This window comes from Melanostigma gelatinosum (genome assembly GCF_949748355.1).
Source record: "Melanostigma gelatinosum genome assembly, chromosome: 17".
Classification (NCBI taxonomy): Eukaryota; Metazoa; Chordata; class Actinopteri; order Perciformes; family Zoarcidae; genus Melanostigma; species Melanostigma gelatinosum.
The window spans coordinates 3314573-3338644 of NC_136650.1; the positions used below are offsets into that span (position 1 = coordinate 3314573).

Genomic DNA, 24072 nt, shown 5'->3' on the forward strand with positions numbered 1-24072 from the left:
CACTCACAGGCTCTAATGGCCATTTGCCTAACACCCCCATCTGAACAGTCTCTGATGAGATCAGAGGGGAGGAAAGGCCATTCCAGGTACCAGAATTACCATGGTGACAGTCAGCTCAGTGGGAGGTTCTGTTTGCACAGCCAATGAGACAGTACAAGCACTGTGGACTCTGATCCTGATGGGTAAGATTTGGATCTAATAGGATGAAAGACAATCTTTCCATCGTACTTAAATGCAGACACATAACTGATGGGATGAGACTTTTTGTTGTTGCCAGACACTGAAACACATGTCCACTGTCCTAAATGTTTTCACTTACAAGACAGTAACACTTGAGACCAAAAGGTATAAGCTGATCCAATACAGCTGGTTCTTTAAGCATTGTTATAGACTAGCGAGTGTTTGATGCAAAGCCAGTGACTGCCAAAGATATGCATCTTTTTTTATTGGACCATTGCATTTTCAAGAGTTCATTCAAAACATACATGAACAAAATGTTGGCTTTTGAAGGGATTGTTCAGATGTTTTCAACTGGGGTTGTATTAGTTACCTCTCCATATTCAGTATATGGAGTTTGGAGAAACAGACGGCAGTACCAGCAAGGGAGCAAAGCAATGCACTGCTGCAAGGGGGCAGCAGCAAAACATATTTTAGAGACCTAAAATATTATTTTGTGACGGGGAACTGAAAGAGAAACGTGTATATACTATCTTGGTCTTGTGGCTTTGAAGAAAGTATAGATTTCTCTTCAGTTCCACTCCAACAATATTCTGAAAATGGCATACACTGAAACTGATATTACATTTTTGGTGTCTAAAATATGTTTGCTGTTGCCCCTGTCCACAACAGTACATTGCTTTGTACTCCTGTCTGTTTCTCCAAACTCAATCTACTTGAAGGTAATACACTGGCTATGGAGAAGTAGCGCATACAACCTCCCTTCAAAACATCACAACTATCACTTTAAATTGTCCTCTCGTTCCAAACAGGGAGGTAGGTCCGTGCTCATCATGTGCTTTGGCAATTAATATACATTTTATACAAACTGATTTTGCAGGAAAGATAATTAACTGGGCCACAGAGCTCAGACCAGTAGGCTTGTTTATCTTTTATTTGTGCGATGGTACTACACACATAATGGGAACATGCTTTGGCTATAGTTGATATGATGCTTGTCACTTATTTCCTGTGCATCATACATAATAGGCCATTTGGACACATCAGTAAACCTGTAGCCAGAACCTCTTTTGTTACAGTGCTGTCACTGTCACAGTGCTGTGTGTTTACATGCACTTCAATAAAGAGGTTACTGTCAGCTTTCTGCCGTCAAGGGATTTCTTACATGTATTTTGAAACCTGGGGCGTTTCTCATCTGCCTTATTTCATGTCTTTTCACTCCTCGGGTGACCTATAAATTGGTCTGGTTTGCCATCCTGAAGTACATCTCAAATCCCCCTTCACTCTGATCAGCTGCCGCTCTGATACCACAGCTTTATACTGGTGCATATACAATTCCACCATCAAGTTCCGATTTTATTTGTGTTCTGAAGCCTAAAACAACGTAATTTTCCCATTTCAACCTGTATGACGGATGCAATCAGTCAGGGAAAAGGAGTATGTTATCTTTCAGCAGTAAACACATCTGCATTAAATATTTGTTCATATGAGGCTGAACATCCCTGTGTGTTGGGTAGAATATATATTTGATGTGAGATATATTTACATAATGTCCACTCACTTTAAAACACGTGCACTTCTAAATTATTTCTTCAAATTTAAAGACATTCTCATTATAACCTTGATTATTACGTGATGATTCATCAGCACCTGCATTTATTGATATTCATTAAATGTTGCTGGCAGCCCCTGTCATCAGTGTGTGAATGGGTGAATGACATGTAGTGTTAAAGCGCTTTGAGTGGCCGGAAGACTAGAAAGGCGCTATACAGTACAAGTCCATTTACCATTACCACGTGCAGAACTACATGTAGAGATGTATCCTCATCTTCATAATGATAACAGTCTGTTCATCAGACTGCTGGAAGGAACTATCCGTGTGTCCGGTTATTTTGGCTTATAGTGTTCTGTAGCTCCTACGAGTCGGAGCAGGATGTGTCCAGAGTGTGATAGGTGTTCAGTGATGTTACAACCCCCAAGATTTTGGACTGATATTTTTCTTTTGCTGAAATATTTCTGTGTATCTTTAACAATTGACTATCCATGTAAAGATTTCTATTTCACCTGGGCAGCTCTATTCTTTCATTGAGAAATGGATGCAAGAGTACTGTAAAAGAGGTACAAGGATATGAAGTGATGATATCTCCAAGATAGGGTTGTTGGGACTTCACCATGTGGTTGGAACAAAGAGAGTTGGGCCTACATGGTTCAACAGCCTGATTTGGGTTAAAATCACACCTACATGTGATTTTTGGTCCAAACTCAACACTAAGGTCTCATTGGACGAGTGGCATAGACACCAGAGGGGGCTCCCTGTGTTACGACCCATCTCCTAACAGGGTGCATCTATCAAGTGTTGGCCTTATTGGAATGTGATATTATTAAACGTGGACAGACCCACCAGCTGCAGCTTCAAAGTTGTGAACTGTGACAAAAGCATTTCCTTGTTCTACAACATGACACTGAACGCAGCTGTCACAAGACAAAAGAAGCGCCGGCTGCTGGGTTGGTAAGAGAGGTTAACGTAAATGTTTCCAAACACTTCTTGTGCCACATCGACATATACATGTAAGGAATGAGGAATACCTTTAACAATGACTTCGACCAAGGCACTGCAGCTTCCCATCGTGTTTAGTGAAGTGCTGAAGACTTGAAATGTGTACAATATTCTGTTAAAATGTTCATTTGCACGAGCAGCTCCCCATGTACTTTAATGTTCGAGAGAGTAGTAGTAGCCTGATCTGCCAGATAGTTCTTTCCATAGAAGCTTTCTCTTGCATGATCTTGTAACATTGTGAGAATACAGCTGCCGTCAGGTATTATTTGTGAATGTAGGTCAGGCGGAATGCTCCGGGTCTCAGTGAAGTGAAGCCAATGCGGAAGTTACTTCAACTCTTGTTACAGGATACAACGTTCAGTACCTGCAGACAGCTAAAATGTTATAGTATATCCACAGTATATATAAGTATTTAAGGTATTCCATTGTATGTCGTCTTTTAGCGTTCTGAGTTGTGAAGCTACTGGTACTGGGTCTAGCACTTCACACACTGACAAGCAGGGTTTCTATGCTTATGTAATCATAGCCATAGAAAAGCTGCTTGTCTTTTGGCGCCACCTCATGGCTTAAATCTATTTCATCTTGAATCCGAAACTTAAGTTACGGTTTAATAACCCTTAACTGTCATGGGGTGCCATACAGATCTTACCTTTTTGAGGATTGGAGTATTCTGATTGTTGTGGTCATGTCATGCTGTTATTTGTGAGGTCAGTGTGTGATGTTGTATTGTACAACTTTCTGTCTGCAGGTGTAACTCATGAGGACTCAGAAGAGTGCCACAGCATTAGTCAACTACTTTGACTAATGTATCATACATTTTCCAGATGTATATCTTGTAAAAACTCACATTCTATTTTTCTGAGTTTTCCAGTAATTAGGATCGATAAATACAGAAATGTGAAACTGAAGTTGTGTGACTTTATTAACCCTCTATCCCTCAGCATCTGTAAGCACTTCAGCATAGAGAGGAGGCAAGCGCACAGCACTGACGAAAGTAAAGAGAGAAAAGTCAATAGTCATTATTTATTGCCTCGTGACCAACACATGCTCACTCTTCCATGTAGGCATGTTTAGTTCTTAAATGACACAAAGATAACAAGTAAATACATGATGGATACAACTAATGTAAATGAACCATGAACATGAAATATCAGATGAAATAATCAGCATTAAATACATCTGTATCAATAACCTAGATAATTAACAAAGGCACTGGTAAATATGTATAATTATATGGTTTAAATACACTTATACTGACATCTAGTAGAAAGGTGGACACTTACTTTGCGTGTCCTTAACACACTAAATCAACAACACAGTGGAACAAGAAATATCAGTGCGAACAGCAATATTGATGTGAACACAAAAATGACTGATTAACTATATCACGAACTGTATTGCATCAAACAATGCACCGATTCATGGAAAAGTTGACTATTGCTGTGTACATTGATAAATGAATATTAAACCGCATGTAGTCAACTACTCCCATCGGTCGAGATTCATTTATTTATTTCTTGCATAAGGTCATTATATTGCCTTCACTTTTATTTTTGAAATATTCTTTTTCCGGGTTACATGTTGTGCTCTGCGTCTCGTTTTAAAGGAAAAAAACAAAAAAAGAACAAAATTCGGCTCGTTTTTGACTTTGGTTCTGTGGTCTTTCCGTTTTTGAATTCAGAACCAAAAACGGAAATACGACCGCCCATTTCCGAATTAACGTTAAAACAGATGACTAAAACGCACACGGACCTGGAGTATCTGGAGGAAACACACTGACACAGGGATGACATCACATTTGTGTTGCCCCACTTGCAGGTGTTTTGGTAATAAAGTATTGACGTCTAAGCCAGGTATTACGGTAATAGATCTTTGGCGATGATGTCGAAGCCTATGACGTCAAAGATGTTGACCTTTATCCAATCACACAACCATTTTGTCCTCAAGCGGCTGCGGTGACGAAGACAAGGCCTGTCTTAAACACCAACCCCACCTGCTCTGTGGGTGTGCCTTTGTGTGGCATCTCCATACAACCTCTGTTCACAATGGAATTGTTGACTCGATCTTAAAGTCCTTCATAGATCTAGCCTCTTAGTTTCGCTGTGGAAGTGCAGCAGATTGATGCATTTAAACGTCCAAGATGTCATTCCAGGGAGCATTCCCTCAGACCCTCCACCCACCACAGTCATTTGTAACACACACACACTTCAAAAGTTATGATGGCACCGCTGCAGTGCGGTGTGTCTTCAATGTATTACGGTCCCAAACACCGCCCCGCTGTGTCCTCTCACTGTCAGCAGAGCCTCTTCTCGAGAGAAGTTGTATTGATAGAGCATCATCTCAACGTCAGCGTGTTCTACTTTTGAGGAAGGTTTGCGGAATAGAAGCACAGCCTGCTGGCTCGCCTGTCTGCAGTCGTGCATGTGAACTGCAGCAAGTCTGCAGAAGTCGCAGCATCATCTTTACTGCAGTGAAATCCAGCGCGTGAACACACCCTGCTGCAGCCTGCAGAGCAGCCAACAACACGGACAGCACCGCGTTCACCGCGCAGAGACGAGGAGACGGGGAGCTGCTGGAACACAGCTGAGGTAAGATGGTCTGCGCACTGCTTTTTGTCCTGCAGGAGAAACGAGGACAGGGAACGTTAACGTGGGACAGGAAGAAGTGTCATTGACAACAACAATCTACATGCGCCGCCATTCCAATGGAGATGAGATGTGTTGTCTGCGGAGCAGTTCCAGGCTTTATGTTTGACATCACAGATAAGAGTTTTGGCGCTCTAGTTTTTCGATTTGGGAGAGAGTCATGTTTATCAATATTTTTGGACTGTATGTTCCCCTTTAGTGCTCAACCTTTGGTCTGTACGTCCCATTTGTTCAGTGGACTATCAGCGTATGGATGTGTGCCTGGAGCGATAGTAGAGGACAGTCACTCACAGTGACGATTGCTGTTAGTTAATCCATGAACACAATATATCAATTAGAGTTTACTATGGATTTATACACATTTTTGACAAGTCAGCAGATTGGATGCAACTATATGGTGAAATTGTCATTGCACTTTTGAACACATCAGAACATTTTGACAAAGTAATCTCAACTCAACGATGAACTTTATATGTTTCCTGAGCTTTCAGCTGTATCTCATAGTCTTCATCAGTGAATGAAGCTCTCAGAGTGCCCAGTCTGAAAACATGTCAAAGTCACTCACAGTGAAGATGGTGGATGATATTTTGAAAACATTTTGTAAGTCTTCAGCATCACTAAGTGTCAGAAAATTTTAAAAGAGAATTAATATAATTGCCGAACATAATAAGTCTAAATCAAATTAAAAAATGCTTATGTCAGAAAAGTGAATTAATAAAAAAAACATGTTAATAGATTCTTCAAACTATAGGGTGACTTTATCACAGTGGCCCTGTGGACTCCCTGGCTTCTAGTGGCGCTATACAGTATTGTGTTAAAGAGCGTGGACACGAGTACACCGTAAGCTCATCACATATTCTAATGATGATAATGGAACAGCAACATTTTGGAGCCTGCATTGTTGAGCAGTTTTCATCTTCTCTGCCTTTTGGTGGTGTATGCTGTCTTAACAGATGGGACCGATAGAATGAAGGTAAACCACGGGACATCATCAGATATACATAGACAGTCTCTGAGGTAAATCGTGTCACCAACTTATGCGTCCTTGTGCATATTTTACAGGATATGAACTTCATTTCTTTTAGCAATCCTCTCCATTCTTTAGCTGTACTCCCTTTCTTTGACTGAATCATTTTGTAAACACTGTTTTCTTTCTCCAGCAGGATGGCGCTGAATGACAAAGATCCGATGCCTGCAGTGGGGACCCTCTCCCCGGGCCAACTGCAGTCCCACCTCAAGATGGAGCCAAAGACTCTAGGGGTGAGCGCACATGACAAACAACTGACGTTTACTTTTAGTTTCGTCCTGGACACGGAACAGCGGTACTCTGGACGAAAGTCTGGTGTTTGTTTGACCCAAACACCCCTACTCCCATCTGCTCCATATCGAACTCTGTACGATATCAGTTGCTCTGAGCGTATAATGAGGACTAGATATCAATTTTTAAATTCTGATATAATAATGATAGTGATGTGAATGGACAATCGTTGACTCTATTACAGACTGTACTAACTGGATCACTGTTGAAATGAACATCAATCTTAAAGTGAAAATACCCAAATCAATAAATCAAAATGAATGAGCATCAAACAGAAACTAATAACGACCGAAATAAAGAGCCGAAATACATCTGATGAATCTGGAACAGCTTGTTGGGACACTCAAAAGGCAGGACAATCCCAGACAAACTGTCTGGTCACTGTACAATAGAGAGCTCTGAAATTCTGACAAATATTGCCATATTTTGCTGGTCACCTAGGCTAACTGCTCTTTACCCCCCCCCCCCCCCCCCCCCTCTCGCTCAGGCAATCCAGATCGTTATTGGGGCTTTGATTCTCTGTCTGAGTGCCTCTGTGCTCCAGATCCATGAGGTCCACTTCACAGGAGATGTGGCCCTCTTCCTGATTGTTGTCATACAGGTTAGTTTTGTTCAACACGTCATGTTGTCAGACTTTCATGTTTCCCGCAGCAATACTGTGTCTTAAGTAAGTTGTATTGTAACCCACCAGGTGACCTTGTCTGGTTCAGTGTTGGTCCACAGTGGGAGGAAAGCTACTCTGTTTTGGGTGAGTGTCATTATACAGGTCACTTTTGTACACACACAATCAGCTAGATTCATTCAGTGAAAGCCATTCACCCTACAAAACACGAGTACACTTGGGCCTCTCCTTCAAAATGCTGAACTATTATACTGATGCCAGACAATGAAATAATCTTCAACTCACTGTTAAATGGCTACAACTGAAGTTACCTTTTCATGACAAAAATGCACCATCGTTTATTGTGAGAATATTTGAACATTTTATAGTGTTCAGTGGTGCCATTTGGGAACACTAAGGCTGAAATGGCCCCTTCAGCCCCCTTGCCATTTTCAAACTCGACCTTCATTTTGATCTCAACTACACAATTGCACGCTTGTGAAGTGGTGAAAAAACCTGTCCACAGACAAACGTACATAAACACTTGGCACTGTGGTATTTCCTGCAGTAGGTGACTCAAGGACCAAATTGCACCATTATGGCACAGACACAGACTCACAAGGTGAAAACAATTCCAGCGTCACAGACGTAACTGGTAACAAAAGGCTAATGAAAGCCTTTTCACAGGCAGATGTGAAGGATGCTGCAGAGTAGTGCATACAATGTAAAACACTGCTTTTCTATGCCTGGGTTAGGTGTTGCGTAATTACCCTGTTGTAAATGAGCACTTCTGTTGTCATTTGCAGGTGAAATGTGTCCTGGTGCTGCACCTCATCAGTGCTGCATTTGCCACTGCTGCTTTGGGTCTGATGTCCAAACACCTGCCTTACCGTCAGGACTCTTACCACTGTGAACACTGCCGCAGACTGGAACTACATGCCGTGGTATTGTCTTGAAGACCTGCACACAGAGGCCAGAGCACGATATGAAATTCAATAGATTTAAGGTTTTTTGATCATAAAACAATCTGTGGCAAAAAAGAATAGCAACTACTGAAACAAAGCTGTGAACATGTAGTCAAGCCATGTTATAGTCTGATTAAGACTGACATCCACAGCACACGACTGAATGATGAATATTGCTGTTAAAATGAAGTCGCCTGTGATCTGTTTAGGGCTGCTCTCTGCGTCTATCTTTGGAAGACGTGAGTCTTGCCTGGTGCAAGACTGAAACAATGTTTGCAGGACAGACTTATATTCCTGAACAAAAGTACCCCTCTCAGGTTATACGGTCATACTTTGTTTCAATCAATCTAAAAACATATTCCACAGTCACTTTGTAAATATAGAAAATACATTTACAGTCCAGAAGTAGCTGCGGTTGAGCTGCTGTCGCATCATCACAGATATGTATTGGCCGAGTACTAGTTTCTACATTTTCTAATAGCCTTTTTTTTAGTGATACAGTATGTTTTGACTACACTTTCATGTTTTACCAGACTTGTTCTTATTGTCCAGTATCACCTGTCATTTTCCAAATGTCCTCCTGTGAGCTTGAAGTACATTTTGGTATATTGGACACTACCCCTAATAAGGAACAATACCATTTTAAAAGCTGGAATTGTGGTGTTACCAACGATGAAATCATTGAAGGTATATATATATATATATATATATATATATATATATATATATATATATATATATATATATATATATATATATATATATGCAGTCACCAGATGTGAAAAGCTGAAGTTAGGCTATAAATGAACTACAACACAGTTGCATGACTTCACGTCACCACCACTGAGCAAAAGGCGGATAAGTGTTCGGCGTGATGATGTTTAGTAGTCCTATATCGGCACTATTTAGCAACGCTTCAAAATTCACAAGTGGGATTATTTACCGACATATTTTATATTACAGAACCAAACGTTAAAATGTCTTACGCTTGTGTTAACTTAATTCAGGCATCTAACCAAAAAGTATTCACAAAACCCGTTGACTTTGAGACAGAGTAACCAGAAGTGCAAACATGCTGAGTCATTTCTGGGTTTCACGTCTCATTCCTTCAGCTTTCTGTAGAATATATAATGAGGTATGTAGCCTGAGAGATGAAACCAGGGCAGTAGAGTCCACAAACGAGTCCCTACCAGACAATCTGTGGGCCCCACAGCAGCCCCTCTGCCATTTCTTATCTCTCCCCTGCTGTTGCTTGTGTCACTCAGCGCTGATTTGGAACACTCAAATGAACAAAGACATGCTCAGGGTCAGTCAGCTGATTGGAAATGGCTCCATTTTGGTAACGTTTGACAGTGAAGGAATACAGAAGTGATCCAATAACACCAGAAACGCTCTGCTACTTCTCCACTGAGGAAAACTCATTCATGCAGCTCAGCCAGAGACACTTATATGAAGGAATCCACTCTCCAGAAAATCAGAGGACTCTGCTTGGAGGACTAATCCACCCTGAACAAACGCATACATGAGCATTCAATCCTCAGTTAAATGAAGGGAAACAAGTTACCCATAAGGAGGCGGGTAGTGTGATTGAGGGAGCTGCAGCAGCATGAAGATATGATATGATGGCCGCTGTGTAAACTTGCATGATTGGACGTGAATGAATGAGCTGCCGAACGAATATAAAGTACAACGAATAAATACATAGAGCTGAATTCATGGCCATGTGGGGGATCCCACATGCATGACTTTTTTGTCAATCAGTAGATGAGGCGATCCACAGAGCAATCGCTGATCCCGTCCTAGAATCACATGAATTCATAGTTGACACTACATGTTGTGAAAAAGAAGACTCCATGTTTCTTTGTCTTTACTGTCCACTGCAGCAACATTGTTTCAGGAAATGCACCGGGCTGATCGAGCAAAAGTGTAAAGTAAGTGATTGACTACTGTTACAACTAATACTTCGGTCAGATAGGATATGCAGTCTTGTCTTGTAGAGTGCATGGAGTTGACACATATGCCTTTAAGTGATAGACAAGATATTCTGAGTGTTTTACACTTCTATTTCTTTATGTTATCATCAGTGTCACAGTAGGAACAACTTTGTTTCATTGCACATACTCTTCCTGTTTTCTCACTTTATATGCTGTTTGATTTCTCTGGCTAGCTGTTGATTGACGGGATCCTGGGGACGCTGGTGATTTTCCTGGTGCTGGAACTGTTGATTTGCATCACAGCCATGCTGTTTGGACTCACTGTCCTAGCTGCTGGTGGAACCCAGGTGAACTCTCATAAACAGTATCCAAATAATGCAGGGCTAAAGAGATAATGTAAGATCGTGGTAAATGGGGTAGTTCAGCAGATATTTCGTTGTAAAATGACAGGTAAATTCAATAAAAGGTTTGGATACATGGTAAACTAGATTAAACAGTTAGCAAAATGTGGTTGAATAGAAAGGACTGTATAATTCTACTGGTTCATAAAATGTGTGGCCACCAGGGGGCAGCGATCAGAATGCACTCCAGACAGCGTGTTCCTTTGAGAGGTTTATTGACTGTACATACTGGAACAGATATGAATTCAAATAATTAGTAAAATCTACATATAAATATTGTAACAGGTTGTTTTACTTTACAGGTCTACAGTGCAACATATACTTTACATTTCAGCATCGTGTTATTGTCGATGACTAAACTACAGAATGGCATGAACTAACTAGCAAACACCAGATTCTGCACTCGATGCATCCATAAATATTGGCAATCTTACACAGATTTAAACATTGCCTACATTTTGCAGAGAACAAGGAACTAATAATTGCCTAAATTAGGCACTTACAGCTTGAAGGCAAAACCACCATACAGCGGTAGTTTTATTCAAACATACAGGGACAGAATAGAGGTAGGAATAAAGATTTGTGGGGAATACTACACTCACCATAAAACAACAACGAACCAGTGGCAATATATTGGACTAAATTGCCGTGCAGACTAACAACAATTTGATGAAATATAACAAACAAGCGATATCAGGCTTACTTACTGCATGTTTGCATGCACACAGTCTTGGAAAGGAAAGCCCAGAACAGGGCACATATAACAATATGAATATATTTACAGACACAGTCGTCCTTTTGCGCGGGCACTCTCTTCAAAACCTATTCACCAACCTCAATGACAAAAGCACCATGAATATACAGCTGGCCTATTCTGTAAGTGGATGTCTGCTGTCCTTCACGAGCAAGGGAGCATTGTGCGGTTCCTGCTCGGCTGCTTCTCACAAAAGTTGAACCTCAGAACCAGGAGGAGCAATGCTGATTCTGTCCTGGCTGTGGAATCGTGGACCAGCTCTTTACCCATGCAGCTCTGTTGCAGGGGTCATGGGAGTTTGCCCATCCAGTCAACATGTGTTTTTTGGACTTCTACCATGTCCTTTGGGGAGTCCTGTTGGGGGTTCAGAGGAAATACGATGCAACAAGCCATCCGGTCCTTGGGAGAGCCTTGGACACGGCATTAAGTTGAACACGTTTCTGGTTCATGTTGGCCTCTGCCAGGGTTGTCCCTTGTCACCATTCCTGTTAGGAGGACCTCAGAATAGCATCTCTGCTCTTTGCAGATGATGTGGTCCGGTTGGCTCCTTCAGAATGTGACCTTCAGCACGTACTGGGTGGTTTGCAACCAAGTGTAAAGTGGTTGGGATGAAAGTCAGTCCAAGGCCATGGTTCTTTGCCAGAAAACGGTTGATTGCACCATCTGGGTTGGGAGTGAGTCACTGCCCCAAGCGAAGGAGTTCAAGTATCTCGGGGTCTTGCTCACTCGTGAGGGTAAAATGGTGCGTGAGATGGACAGGAGGTTCAGTGCGGTCTCTGCAGTGCTGCGGCCGTTGCACTGGTCCGCTGTGGTGACGAGGGAGCTGAGCCAAAGCCAAAGCTCTCGATTTACCAGTCCATCGACGTTTCGACCCTCACCTTTTCTCATGAGCTTTGGGTGGTGACCGAAATACAAAGTGAGATTCCTTCTTAGGGTGGCTGGGCTGAAGTGGTTCGGGCATCTGACTGAACGATGGAAAGATTAGATAGTCCTGATGGGCGGGTGGCACCTGGCATAGCCCCTGCCATCACTGTATGAATGGGTGTGAATAGGTAAATGACATGTAATGTAAAAAGCGCTTTGAGTGGTCGGAAGACAAGAAAAGCACGATAGGTAAGTCCATTTACCATTAGGATGCCTCCTGGAAGGCTCTCTTTAGAGATTTTCTTGACATGTTAAACTAGTTAGAGGTAGATCCACAACACGCTTGAGAGATTATATCTTGTCTGGCCTGGGAATGCCTCGGGGTTCCCCAGGAAGAGCTGGAAAGAGTTGCTGGGGAGAGTGAAAGTATGGAATACCCTCCTATGGGGCCAATCACACTGAGACCACCGATCACACTTGAGTTTTTCATGCGGTTTTTAGACACGCATAAAAGTTATGTTTTCAACTTTTCTAGTCGAGTCGCAAAGCTCACGCTTGACCGAGGCAGCCAATCAAATCGAGCAAGAGGCGGGCTTTACTACTTTACCACTGACTTCCTGTTTGTATGCCGATAGATGTGGTAAGATATGAGCAATATTTAATTACGATGTACCATATGATTTTTGTCCTCCTTATTCAACAGCAGAGCAACAGCAAGAGCTCGATATCTGCACCGAATACATTTTTTCTCCGTTATTTACATTTTATTGTCTGGTTGCACACGCACCCCCGCTCCACAGGCTCATTAGCTGTTCTGCCTGACTCGCTTTGCCAAGTCTTCTGCCCCATGACCCTGCCCCGGATATGCGCAAGACGATATATATATATATATATATATATATATATATATATATATATATATATATATATATATATATATATATATATATATATATATATATATATATATATATATATATATATATATATATATATATTGCTATATATATATATATTGCTATATATATATAATACTTGACCGTAGAAGTTATTATAAAATGCTTGATAATGTATCATGATTATTTTTATAAAGAATTATGAATAATTGTTAGTGCTTGTAACTATAATAATACAGTTCATTATAAATATGTTGACAATGCATTATAAACAGTATTATATGACATATACGAAACTACAGTACTTCGAAGAGCTGTAAAATATATGTGTTTGCGTGTGTCCTGCAGGCTCCCACCCATAGACCTGTCTATCCACAGACGCGGCCCCCACCTGTTCCAGCTACGCAGGCTGCTCCAGCTGCAGCCAAGTCCTCTCAGGTAACACAAACTCTTTGTTAAGATCCTATTTTTGGGATGTGTGTGCGCGTCTATATACAATTTTGTTGAATTAAATGAAACTATTTAATATGAAATGACACCTACTCTGTCATATGTTTATGAAGTGTCCTCCACGCCATACTGCACATAGTTCCATAGCCACGGCTGCTGTCAATGGCTTGCTAGAAAAGTATGGTGCACCTTTTCCAAAGTAGTTCTAAAGCCATAGATTGTATATTTTAACAAGCCTGCGTTTGACATAAGAAGGAGTGCAACATCTGAATTAAATCACATGTTTTCTGATCTTGGCAGCACACAAAAAATGGACTTATTTCTGACTTATTTCACAGTTTGTGAAATAAGCATAACTCAATAGAGAACTAGAGAGGAAGAGAAAGCATTTAAAGGTAGGCACCAGTGGCGGCTGGTGACCGGACTAATTGGGGAGGACAGGAGATAGTTGTGTTAGTGAGTAAGGCACATCAACTAAGTCACAGTAGAAATGTACTAGCACAGGGACAATTCTCTATCACACTGGACATTATAGTACCTTTAAGAGTGGTTGGGCCATTTTATGTCGAACCACAGCAGAGTTTGCATGTAATCTCAGGTATCCACAGTAGGATTTGACCAGCAGTGTTTTCACACAGCAAACACAATACCACACCAATGACCACACCCTTAAATTACCATTCAACATTTTTATACAATCTGCAAGTCATGTTTACATGTTACTGCTATCTGTGTGTCAACAGGTGGCTGTAGTTGTGACTGAACCAGATTCAGAGCAGATGGAGGACATCTCCACCCCACCTACTGAACCCCAGGTGGAGCCGATAGAAGCTGTGACAACACAGCCGTGAACTCAGCACACACTGCTCCCTGTGGTGTCATGTCATGTCAGAGTGTAAATATGGATGTCACCTGAGAAAAACTATTCCTGTCAGACTCATGCAGGTCATTAACATTTGGACCATTATAACATGACAACAGATCTGCTGGTGGTAGTAGTCAGAGGCAAGAATATAATAACAATTATGGAAACAATAAATGTGAGTTGTCAAAGGTAGTCATCCTGTCCTTTTACTTCTGACAAGACATGAACACAAAATGAGTATAAGCACTGCACCTACAGTATGTTGTGTATATGATATGGATCAGTGTCACAATTCTTCAAATACCAATAAAATAAGTATAGCGAAATAGAAGTGTAGAGAAATAAAAATAACACAGACAGACAGCCAGACGTTCAGCTTGGAAAGCAGGGGGAAGGCTAAGATCTGTAGCAAGAGTATGTAGTCGGATATATTCAGAAATCTAAGAGTCGATGCACATTCTGTGTTCATTTGAGTGAAGGCAGATTTACTATTTAACTTTGAACTATTTAGCCTTTCTGCTTCAAACATATTTGACTGTTGAAATATGATTGTGTTGTTGTTATGTGGTTATAAAACTAACCTTGTATTGTGTTGATGCTATTAAAACTGGTCTTAATGCCATTCCAAAATGAATGGATGTATTACAGCAGCCAATCTACTGTATAATGTCAATTTAATGTTGGTTCTAATATTTTAGAGCTATTCTGATTCAAACTTAAAGGAGTATTCCATTGATTTAGTACTTTCAACAAGTGGGGGACTCAAAAGAGGCAGTAAGGGATGCAATATTCAGAGTTTTAGTTCCTAGTGGAGTTGTCCTCCAAAAACACTGTATCCTACATTTCCCATAATGCTAATAAACCTTCCCAGCCCTGTAATTAACCACTTTTTAAACTTCAGTCACCCTCTTTGTGGAAACAATAAAATGCATCTCTCTATCTGTCATACGTTTCTTGTCTTCAAGCCCAAACCACAATCACCCTGATAACATCACAATCTATTCCAGTGCTCACATATGTTTATGAGAGTTTGGTAACAACTGAGAGAATAAAAACAGAGTGGAAAAGTTTTCCTTCACATTGAAGAGATGTGGGTTAGGGTGAAATCATATTCCCATAGGGTTATTGTTAATTGAATGCCACGTGCACACAGTCCATATGTCACACGTGCACACAGGACCATATGTCTAAAATACTCTTTAAAATAAACCCTATCCCTATTTTTAGGCCTCTGCTCGAAAATTGCATACCCATACTAAAAAGAGTGTATTTCTCTAACTACAAGGTCTACTTTAATATGAAGATGGCACACAGCTCAAGCTGAAAAGTTTCAGGTTCGCCTGAAAAAAAAAAGCCCTTTTATTGTTATTTCTTTGAAATGAGGCAGTAGTAAGCCTAAAACATCTCCCAAATCATAGCACGTGTGAACAGTCTGCAAATTTTGACTTTGATGAAGTGAAGCAGAACAAAGAGGTTTTAGTACAGAGAGGTAAGGCGAGGTCAAGCTAAATTGTCATTTTGGAACCAGCTGTTCCATTGTAATTTTATATACTATATAACTATATATTTCACTTGTTTTATCACTAATAGTGTTCAATCTATCCAAATACAGCAGTTTGGCATCATTTTGAGAGCCTGAATCCTCTCTCACACTTAGCCACCTTATGTTCGAAAATAGTGTTCGTTATGGCCAAACCGTGGCAAGCACAGAGTTCAGATCGGGCAAACCGTTCCTCCCAATCACCCCCCGCCAGGTTTCTCCGTCATTGCCCACGTGAGCATTGAAGTCCCCCAGGAAAACTGTGGAGTAGGTAGGCGGCGCCCTTTCCAGGACCCCTCCCACCGACTCCAAGAAGGCCGGATACTCCGAACTGCTGTTTGGTGCATAAGCACAAACCACAGTCAGAGCCTTGCTCCCCGCAACCCGTAGCGCATGGAGGCGACCCTCTCGCTCTCCGGGGAGAACTCCAACACAGCGGCGCTCAGCCGGGGGCTCGTGAGTATCCCCACTCCCGCCCAGCGCCTCTCACCCTGGGCAACTCCGGAAAAGGACAAAGTCCAACCCCTCTCCAGTTGCTTGGTTCCAGAACCAACGCTGTGTGTGGAGGTGAGTCCAACTATATCTAGCTGGTATCGCTCCACCTCCTGCACCAGCTCCGGCTCTTTCCCTGCTAGCGAGGTGACGTTCCACGTCCCTAGAGCTAGTCTATGCCGCAGGCGATCGGCATGTCTACTTTCACAAAATCCACTTTTTTTCTTTTTTTTTTTGAATATTTTATTTTAACAATGCAAGAGAGCATATAGAACACAGAACATTAAACATTACAAAGAACTACATAACAAGTTAAGAAGAAAAAAAAAGAAAAAAAACTAAACACAAATAAATGAAATAAAAAAAGGTTGGTGCATAAAGTGACAGCACAAAGGAGAATGCAATGACAGTATATATTGTAAATCGGAGCTCTAAATAATTACAGTCCTATGGTACTGTTAGTGTTACCCGTACTCCAAATAAGGCTGCCAGATTTTCAAAAATAAATTATATCTTTTTCTGAGACTATATGTATTTTTTTCAAGAGGAATACAACTGTTCATTTCCACAGACCATTTGTTGATGAGAGTGGGGGAATCAGACTTCCACGTCATCGCGATACAATTCCTGGCCACACATAAAGCAATTTCTACAAGTTTGATTTGGGGCTTCGTTAAAGACCTGTTGAGAGTTGTGAAGTTTCCCAGTAAACAGAGCTCAGGATCGAATGGAAAGGTAACCCCTGTGATCTTAGTTATTATACTACAAAAGTCACACCAAAAGGACCTCACCTTTGTGCAAAGCCAGGTACAGTGTAGGAAGGAGCCGACCTCTATACCACATCTGAAACACATTTCTGACAATTCAGGTTTGGATTTATGAAGCTTCTGTGGGGTGAGGTACAGCTGATGAAGAAAGTTACAATGAACAAGTCTGTACCGGGCATTAACTGTTGCTGACAAACTGTTCTGGCACAAATCTGACCAGAGTTCTTCATCAATTGTTATATTCAAGTCTGATTCCCATATCACCCTGGATCTGTGTAATCCTGGTTTTGGGCCTTCATTCAGCAACATGGAGGACATTTTAGAAATGAATTTGTACACATTTCCCTGGTGAAGCAATGTTTCCACGTTAGTTAACACAGGTAGAGTCATTCCAGGGCCCAGGTTGGTTCTCAAAAAGGATCTTAACTGGAGGTAACAAAAGAAAGTTCTACTGGGCAAATCATATTTTCTCTTCAGTTCTTCAAAAGGCATGAGGAGTCCTTTATCAAAGCAGTCTTCCAGATACTGATTCCTCTGTCATGCCAACTCTCCAGAATCTTGTTACTTAGAGTCATGGGCACAAGTTCATTTTGTCTTAGAGGTGTTTTTGGTGATAGTCTCATATTTAGTCCAAGAGTTTTGTGAACTTCATACCATATTTTAATAAAATGTTTCAAAATAGGATTGTCTGTCCTCTTGGATATGGTTTTGGAGTTCCATTTATAAATAAAATCACTGGAGGTTTCTTCTTTCAGAGGATGAAGTGCCATTTGTATCCAGGAGGGGGCAGCATCACCGTCAAAAAATGACAAGATATTTCGCATCTGAGCTGCTAAATAATATTTTTTCAAATTGGGTAGTCGAAAACCTCCAAGACTATAATCCCATGTTCATTTTTCCATTGACACAATTGGCATTTTACAGTTCCATAAAAACTGCCTAATGTGTTTGTTGAGGGTTTTAAAAAAAGGTTTGAGGTGATGGAATGGGTAAGGACTGGAAAAGATACTGCAACCTCGGGAGAATATTCATTTTCACACAGTTTATTCGACCAATTAAAGTAATGGGTAGATTCATCCATCTGCGTAGGTCGTCCTCGATTTTACTCAGCAATGGGAGGTAATTAAGTTTGTACAAATTTTTAAGATCATTATCTATAATTATTCCTGGATATTTAATATTCGGGAGCCACTTAAATATAGTTGTTTGTTGGTATTCAGTGTGATCGAAGTTCGTGAGTGGAATAATTTCACTTTTTTCCAGATTGACCTCATATCCTGAAATAGCACCATAGGTGTTTAGTAGCGTCTGTAATTTAGTGAGAGAGTTAACCGGGTCTGTTAGATACAAAATTACATCATCTGCCAGGAGATTCATTTTCTGATTTATTTGGTCCACTCTGAACCCCTTTATATCTGGATCCCGTCTAATTGCTTCAGCAAGTGGTTCAATAGCCAGGACAAATAGTCCTGGAGACAGAGGGCAACCCTGTCGACTCCATCTACTCAAGGGAAATGCTGTGGAAGTCTGTCCATTTGTGGTCATTTTGGCTCTGGGTTTATGGTAAAGGGTTTTCACCCAATTGATGGCCAACAAATGGCCAACAAATGGCCAAATCCAAACTTGTCCAAAACTTTGAATACAGCCACTCTAGCCGATCAAAGGCCTTTTCAGCATCTAATGCTACAGCTACACTAGGTTCAGTTTTAGATTTAGTTCGATGGATAATATTAAAGAGTCTGCACAAGGTATTGGCTGATGAGCGTTTCAAAATAAAGCTGCTCTGGTCTGGGTTTATTCATTTTGGCAAATATTGGCCAAGCCTGTTAGCCAGTGCTTTGGAAATGAATTTATAATCTGAATTTAACAAGGAAATGGGTCGAGAAGAGGAACACGTTCATGGATCTCTATTTTTTTTGTGAATCACGGTGATTCCAAGCCTTTTCAATTTCTTTCTGAAGGGCAAATCAAGATTATGTTGGTCTTCGTGGCCGAGTTTCGGCAATTCAATAGTGGACAGAAATTCATCAATCTTAGATCGATCCTCTGGTGATTCTGATGTATATAGATTTGTATAAAACTGTTTGAATGAGTCGTTCATTTCTGTTGGCTTGTGTGAGATTGCACCCGTTTCAGTTTGAATTGCATTAATTAACCTTGAGCTTTCCTCTGCTCTCAATTGCCAGGACAGAATTTTGTGAGCTTTCTCTCCCAATTCATAATATTTTTGTTTGGTTCGTAAAATGTTTTTTTCAACTTTGTAGGTATGTAATGTATTTTATTTCAATTTTTTGTTAACCAGCCGTTGGTAAAGTTCTTTAGACCCAGATTGTTGAAACTCCTTTTCCAATTTCAAAATATCTGCTTCTAGCTCATTTATCTCTGCCATATATTTCTTCTTGATCCACTTTTTTGAAGAAAATCTGTGAAACTGTTTATTTCACAAAATCCACTTTTGGCCACTTCCAAGCCTGAAACATTTTAAGAGCATACAAAGTGAAAATGCATCTCTGGCCAGTAAAGTGCTGAAAGCTGCAGCTATTCATGAAAATGACATCAGACTGTGAAATCAACTGTCCCGAGCCACTTTTCTGAAGAACATCTTTGAAACTATGTTTACAGAATATCCAACTTGGCTTCCTGCCACCAAAAGATCCACAAAATATTTCAGAAAAGCATCAAAGAAAAAAGTGGTGCTGGATATCTATTCTGCCGTCAAACACATATAAACTACGAATGTGTTAGTTTAGTGTAGCTTAAGTATGCACTCTGCAGCTATATTATAAAGGAGAAAATGAACGATTCGGCACCAGAAAGGAAAATAAGATCACTCTGTTAGGGAGAATATCCGCAGTTACAGATGTGGACCAATCAAAAACAAAACAAACAGGACATCTTTACTTTTGATTGAACTCAAATGTGTGTAAACAAGTAGACCTGTAGAGGAGCACCGATTGGCCCACTCCTACTGCCATCTTCTGCTGCGTGCAGGAAAACTCACTTGTCTGTTCTTCAGCTCACATGAGGACCCCAGAAAACGGACACAAATGTCTCTGCGACCTTCCAGCAGGAGGAGAAAATCATCTGCCTCCGAGAGGAGCTGGACAGAATGCGGCAGGAGAAGAGCTCCTTCCAGCTGCAGAGGGACAAGGCTCAGGGCTGGGAAATCTCCAAGGAGGAGGAGAAGGCCGAGCTGAGGAACATACAAAGGAAGAGACAGGAGGCAGAGGATCGCCACCAAGCAGAGATGACTGTGAGCTGCACACACACACACACTGCAAATTACTGTAAGGCTTTAAAGGCATTTTACTGAAATACATTTTCATAAACTAGTTTTTAAATTGCACGTTCAAAAAGCCTATAAACCACAAAGTGTTAGAGAAACAGAGAAACCAAAAGAAAATTGAAGGACCATAAAAATCCCCTAAAATAAAAAATGTATATACAAATGAATGAATTCATTTACTTCGTTCTATTCTTTCTATTTACTGCTTAGCTATGTAATCTATTACCACACCATTATCTGCTAAAATCTGCAAACTTTACATTCTTTTCTATTCATCAATTCGGTTTACTTCAACATCAGAAATATTCTTTGGACTATTCTTTACCTTTCTGAGACTTTATGTGCTTTGAGGGGTTTAATTCAGTGGGTCCCAAAAGGTTTTACAGTAAATCTAAGAGGTTGCGAGATGATTAACAAAAGAAGAACTAACACCATCACTACATGATTGAACTGATTACATTGAGCATGTTGAATTTCCTGTTTACACTAAATCATCTTTGATTGGTGTGTGAATCTGACCTCTAAACACTTCATTTTGATGGCTGGTCCAGGTGTACAAGCAGAAGCTGAAGCATGTCCTGTCTGAACATCACGACACCGTCGCCTCGACCACGCTGGTGCAGAACCAGCACACACAGTCAGAGCTCGCGCTTCAGAGAGAACTGGAAGGCCTGCAGGCGGAGTTCAGGGAGAAGAAGATCCATAACGAATTCGGCATCATGGAACTGAAGCTGGTGAGGCTGGCTTCGTTTTTACATTTGTTTAGTTTTATTTCTGCAATTCAGCATCTTCACCACAGACCTGTTGCCTTTTGATTCTCAACAGAAGCACCAGGTGGAGTTAATGGAGCTGGAAAACAACAAAAGAAGCAGAGGTGAATGAATCCAATCTCTTGAGTCAGATTCAGAAACTCCTGTCATAAACGGTCATGAACATTTTCCCTTCTGTTGCTTTTCAAATAGAAATGAATTTGAAATATTCCATGAACATGCAGTCCATCACCAACGCACAGGCTGAAAAGCAGTCTGCCCTGGTCAAAGAGCTCGACGAAAGAATAAAAAGTCGCGTAGTGTGCTGATGAGTCAGAAATCTATGAAGGTACGAGACGTTACAGACTCACCACAGAAAGAAAACGGAACAGATGAGCAGAAACACAGGACAGAGGACGAACAGATTGAAATAAACCAAATGAAAACTTCCAAGAAGTTTTTCAACAGGACCTAAATGTGACATGGTTGATGTAGTTTCAGTTCATTTAGAGGCAACAGTGTTTGTACTATAGATGGCTTATACTCTTCAGACATAAATGTTCACAGAAGACACATTTTCAAAACTACATGTAGATAATAAAATGAACAAATGTGATTCATATCTTTTATATATATATGTATTTATTAGTGTTGGGCAACGATTCAAATATTTAATCGCGATTAATCGCATGGATTTTTTGCGATTAATCGCATTGTTATGGCAAAGTTCAATAATGAATTCAAAAGTAGTGTATTGCGCACTTTTATTTTAAAGTACTGCTATATGAACAAAAGGGCAATAACATTTGGTTCACGAGATGCAGGTAGCATGTTTCATAGTTAATGTGAATATTATTCATACTTTGTTGGCATCTTATTCTGAAAACCGGATGTTCGTCTTGTCGAGAAGAGTTGAGCTCACAGAGCTGCCTCGTATACATGCTTGCACATTCAAGGGAAAGTCAGGATATAAAAGCACAAAGTATGTACTCAGAAATCAATAGTTAAAGTGTAATCAAAAGATAAGGTTTATGATCATTATATAACAAAATGTTTAATCAATATGTAACGAATGTTTAATGCATAGAGTGATTTAACAAATGTAAAAACTGATTATAATAATGTTCTGTGTGACCGGAGCCGAGATATGGGAAAAGTGTTTTGTCATGTTGAGTCAGCAGAAAGAGTGAAGTTAGGAACAGATGTTTTTGGGTGTGGATCGGAAAAGCAGACGTGGCAGCAAAAGACTGTTGCAAAAGATGAGTCATACAGGCATAATATATATAATATAGAATAGGTCTGGTGATGTCCAGAACCAAACGCCCACTCAAGTGATTGGGGGAATGAGATCATGTGTTGGAGAGGAGGGGGCAGAACAGATAGCCCAAATCATGGATAAAAGGAGACGCTTGCAAGCTCCAAACGGGGATTTCTACACGAGAGCCGTCCAAGTGCTCTGAGGAGAAGATACGGACGATTGCAACTGAAGTATTGAGGACTTCGTCTCTGTTCACGGAAAGAAGACCGCTGTTCGTGGACAACGAGATTTAAAGACGGAGATTTTCCTCTCCCCACTGCTTGACTTTAACAACTGAACAACGGAGAAGACGCAGCAGCCCTAGAAAGACTTTGTACTGAGTTTTGAGGACTGTTGAACGGACTCCGCTGCAGAGCAGGAGAACCGAGGGTCTGGCCAGACCTTCGCTCCTAACAACTCCAAAAGAACCTTTTCATCGCACCTTTGGAAATCCAGCTCCAACCGAGCCATCTCGGCATCTAAAAACTAATGAGTATAACCTGAGAAGAAAATTAAAGTAACGAATCAAGTGTAGTGACATTTTATGTGAGCTGTAGCTTAACCCTTGCAAACTAACTAAATAGAACCTGCAATAAATATCTAATCTGCATTTAAAGTAAATTTCTCAAGTGCATTCATTTGCTCAAGTAGTAAAAAGTTCCTCGTGGCAGTAAAAAGTTAAATCCATTGTATGTCTAACAACTGAGTTCTGTAAGGTTATCCTAGAGACCGAATCCACTTAACAACCCCTTACGGTTTTAGAAAGAATTAATCCTAGCCGTTAAAACCTAACCTGGCATTTACCAAGAGCACGGATCCAGAAGAGGGAAGCTGCCATAACCGACGCGACTGGTGGGAGCGCCCGGGGTCAGGGTGGCCCCTCGACCGAGTGCACTCAGACCGGAGGAAGCAGGGTAGACGTCGGGAGTAACGGCAGTTAGAAGAGCCAGGCGAGTTCCCTCGCAAGAACACCAGCTCGACAATCTTTTAATAGAGAGCTGAGTCAGTAAGTAGCCCCGTATCGGGCCAGGAGTACCCCAGGATCTAACAGTCTGAATAAACCGGATGTTGTCTCACGTTCATGTTTCCGTTAACTTTCAACGTCCTTCACTCGCTCCCGATCTGCGCCGTTTAAATGCGTTGACCATGAATGTCAGCATAATGGTGCACTGACATGTAAGTGTCTGCTGAGTTGACCACGGAGATCTGAGTGTCTGCTGACTTTACCGCAGCGATGTCCAGTAGTCTCCAGGGAGAGCAGCGGAAGTCGCCTTTTCTCTACGGCAACCCTGAAGGGACATCATATCTCTAATACAAAACGCTAAACATGAGACAGTCTGCCTACAGGATGTTTGCTGGCTTTGATCCCACTGTTCTTGTCATTCTCTTGTTATGTATATGTGTTGTCTCTTGTCTTTCAATTAAAAAAATTAAAAAATAAAAATTATAATAAATAAAATAAATGCGTTAACGCGCGATAAAATAATTGTCGGCGTTAATTAATGAATGCGTTA

General features: G+C 40.9%; 2 protein-coding genes across 5 annotated transcripts in view; both read left to right on the forward strand.

Annotated features, from left to right (window-relative positions):
- sema4ab (sema domain, immunoglobulin domain (Ig), transmembrane domain (TM) and short cytoplasmic domain, (semaphorin) 4Ab) overlaps positions 1 to 3642 on the forward strand; it is a 51840-nt gene extending 48198 nt beyond the window's left edge. Inside the window, exon 15 of the mRNA XM_079287502.1 lies at positions 1 to 3642. This exon is cut by the window's left edge and continues 777 nt beyond it. Within this exon, the coding sequence (XP_079143628.1) occupies positions 1 to 44 (44 nt within the window). The 3' untranslated portion in view covers positions 45 to 3642.
- Positions 3643 to 5091: 1449 nt separating this feature from the next.
- Positions 5092 to 15328, forward strand: LOC306791680 (uncharacterized protein). 4 transcript variants are annotated; one of them, XM_079288520.1, is made up of 9 exons: positions 5092 to 5322; positions 6540 to 6639; positions 7185 to 7298; positions 7389 to 7445; positions 8105 to 8242; positions 10147 to 10194; positions 10431 to 10544; positions 13461 to 13550; positions 14306 to 15328. In XM_079288520.1, the coding sequence occupies exons 2-9, from the start codon at positions 6544 to 6546 to the stop codon at positions 14411 to 14413; spliced, it is 765 nt and encodes a 254-aa protein (XP_079144646.1). In that variant the 5' UTR covers positions 5092 to 5322; positions 6540 to 6543; the 3' UTR covers positions 14414 to 15328. The 4 variants fall into 4 exon arrangements, with proteins under 4 accessions (XP_079144646.1, XP_079144647.1, XP_079144648.1 ...); XM_079288521.1 differs by having other exon boundaries at positions 13491 to 13550; XM_079288522.1 differs by lacking the exon at positions 10147 to 10194.
- Positions 15329 to 24072: the final 8744 nt, after the last annotated feature.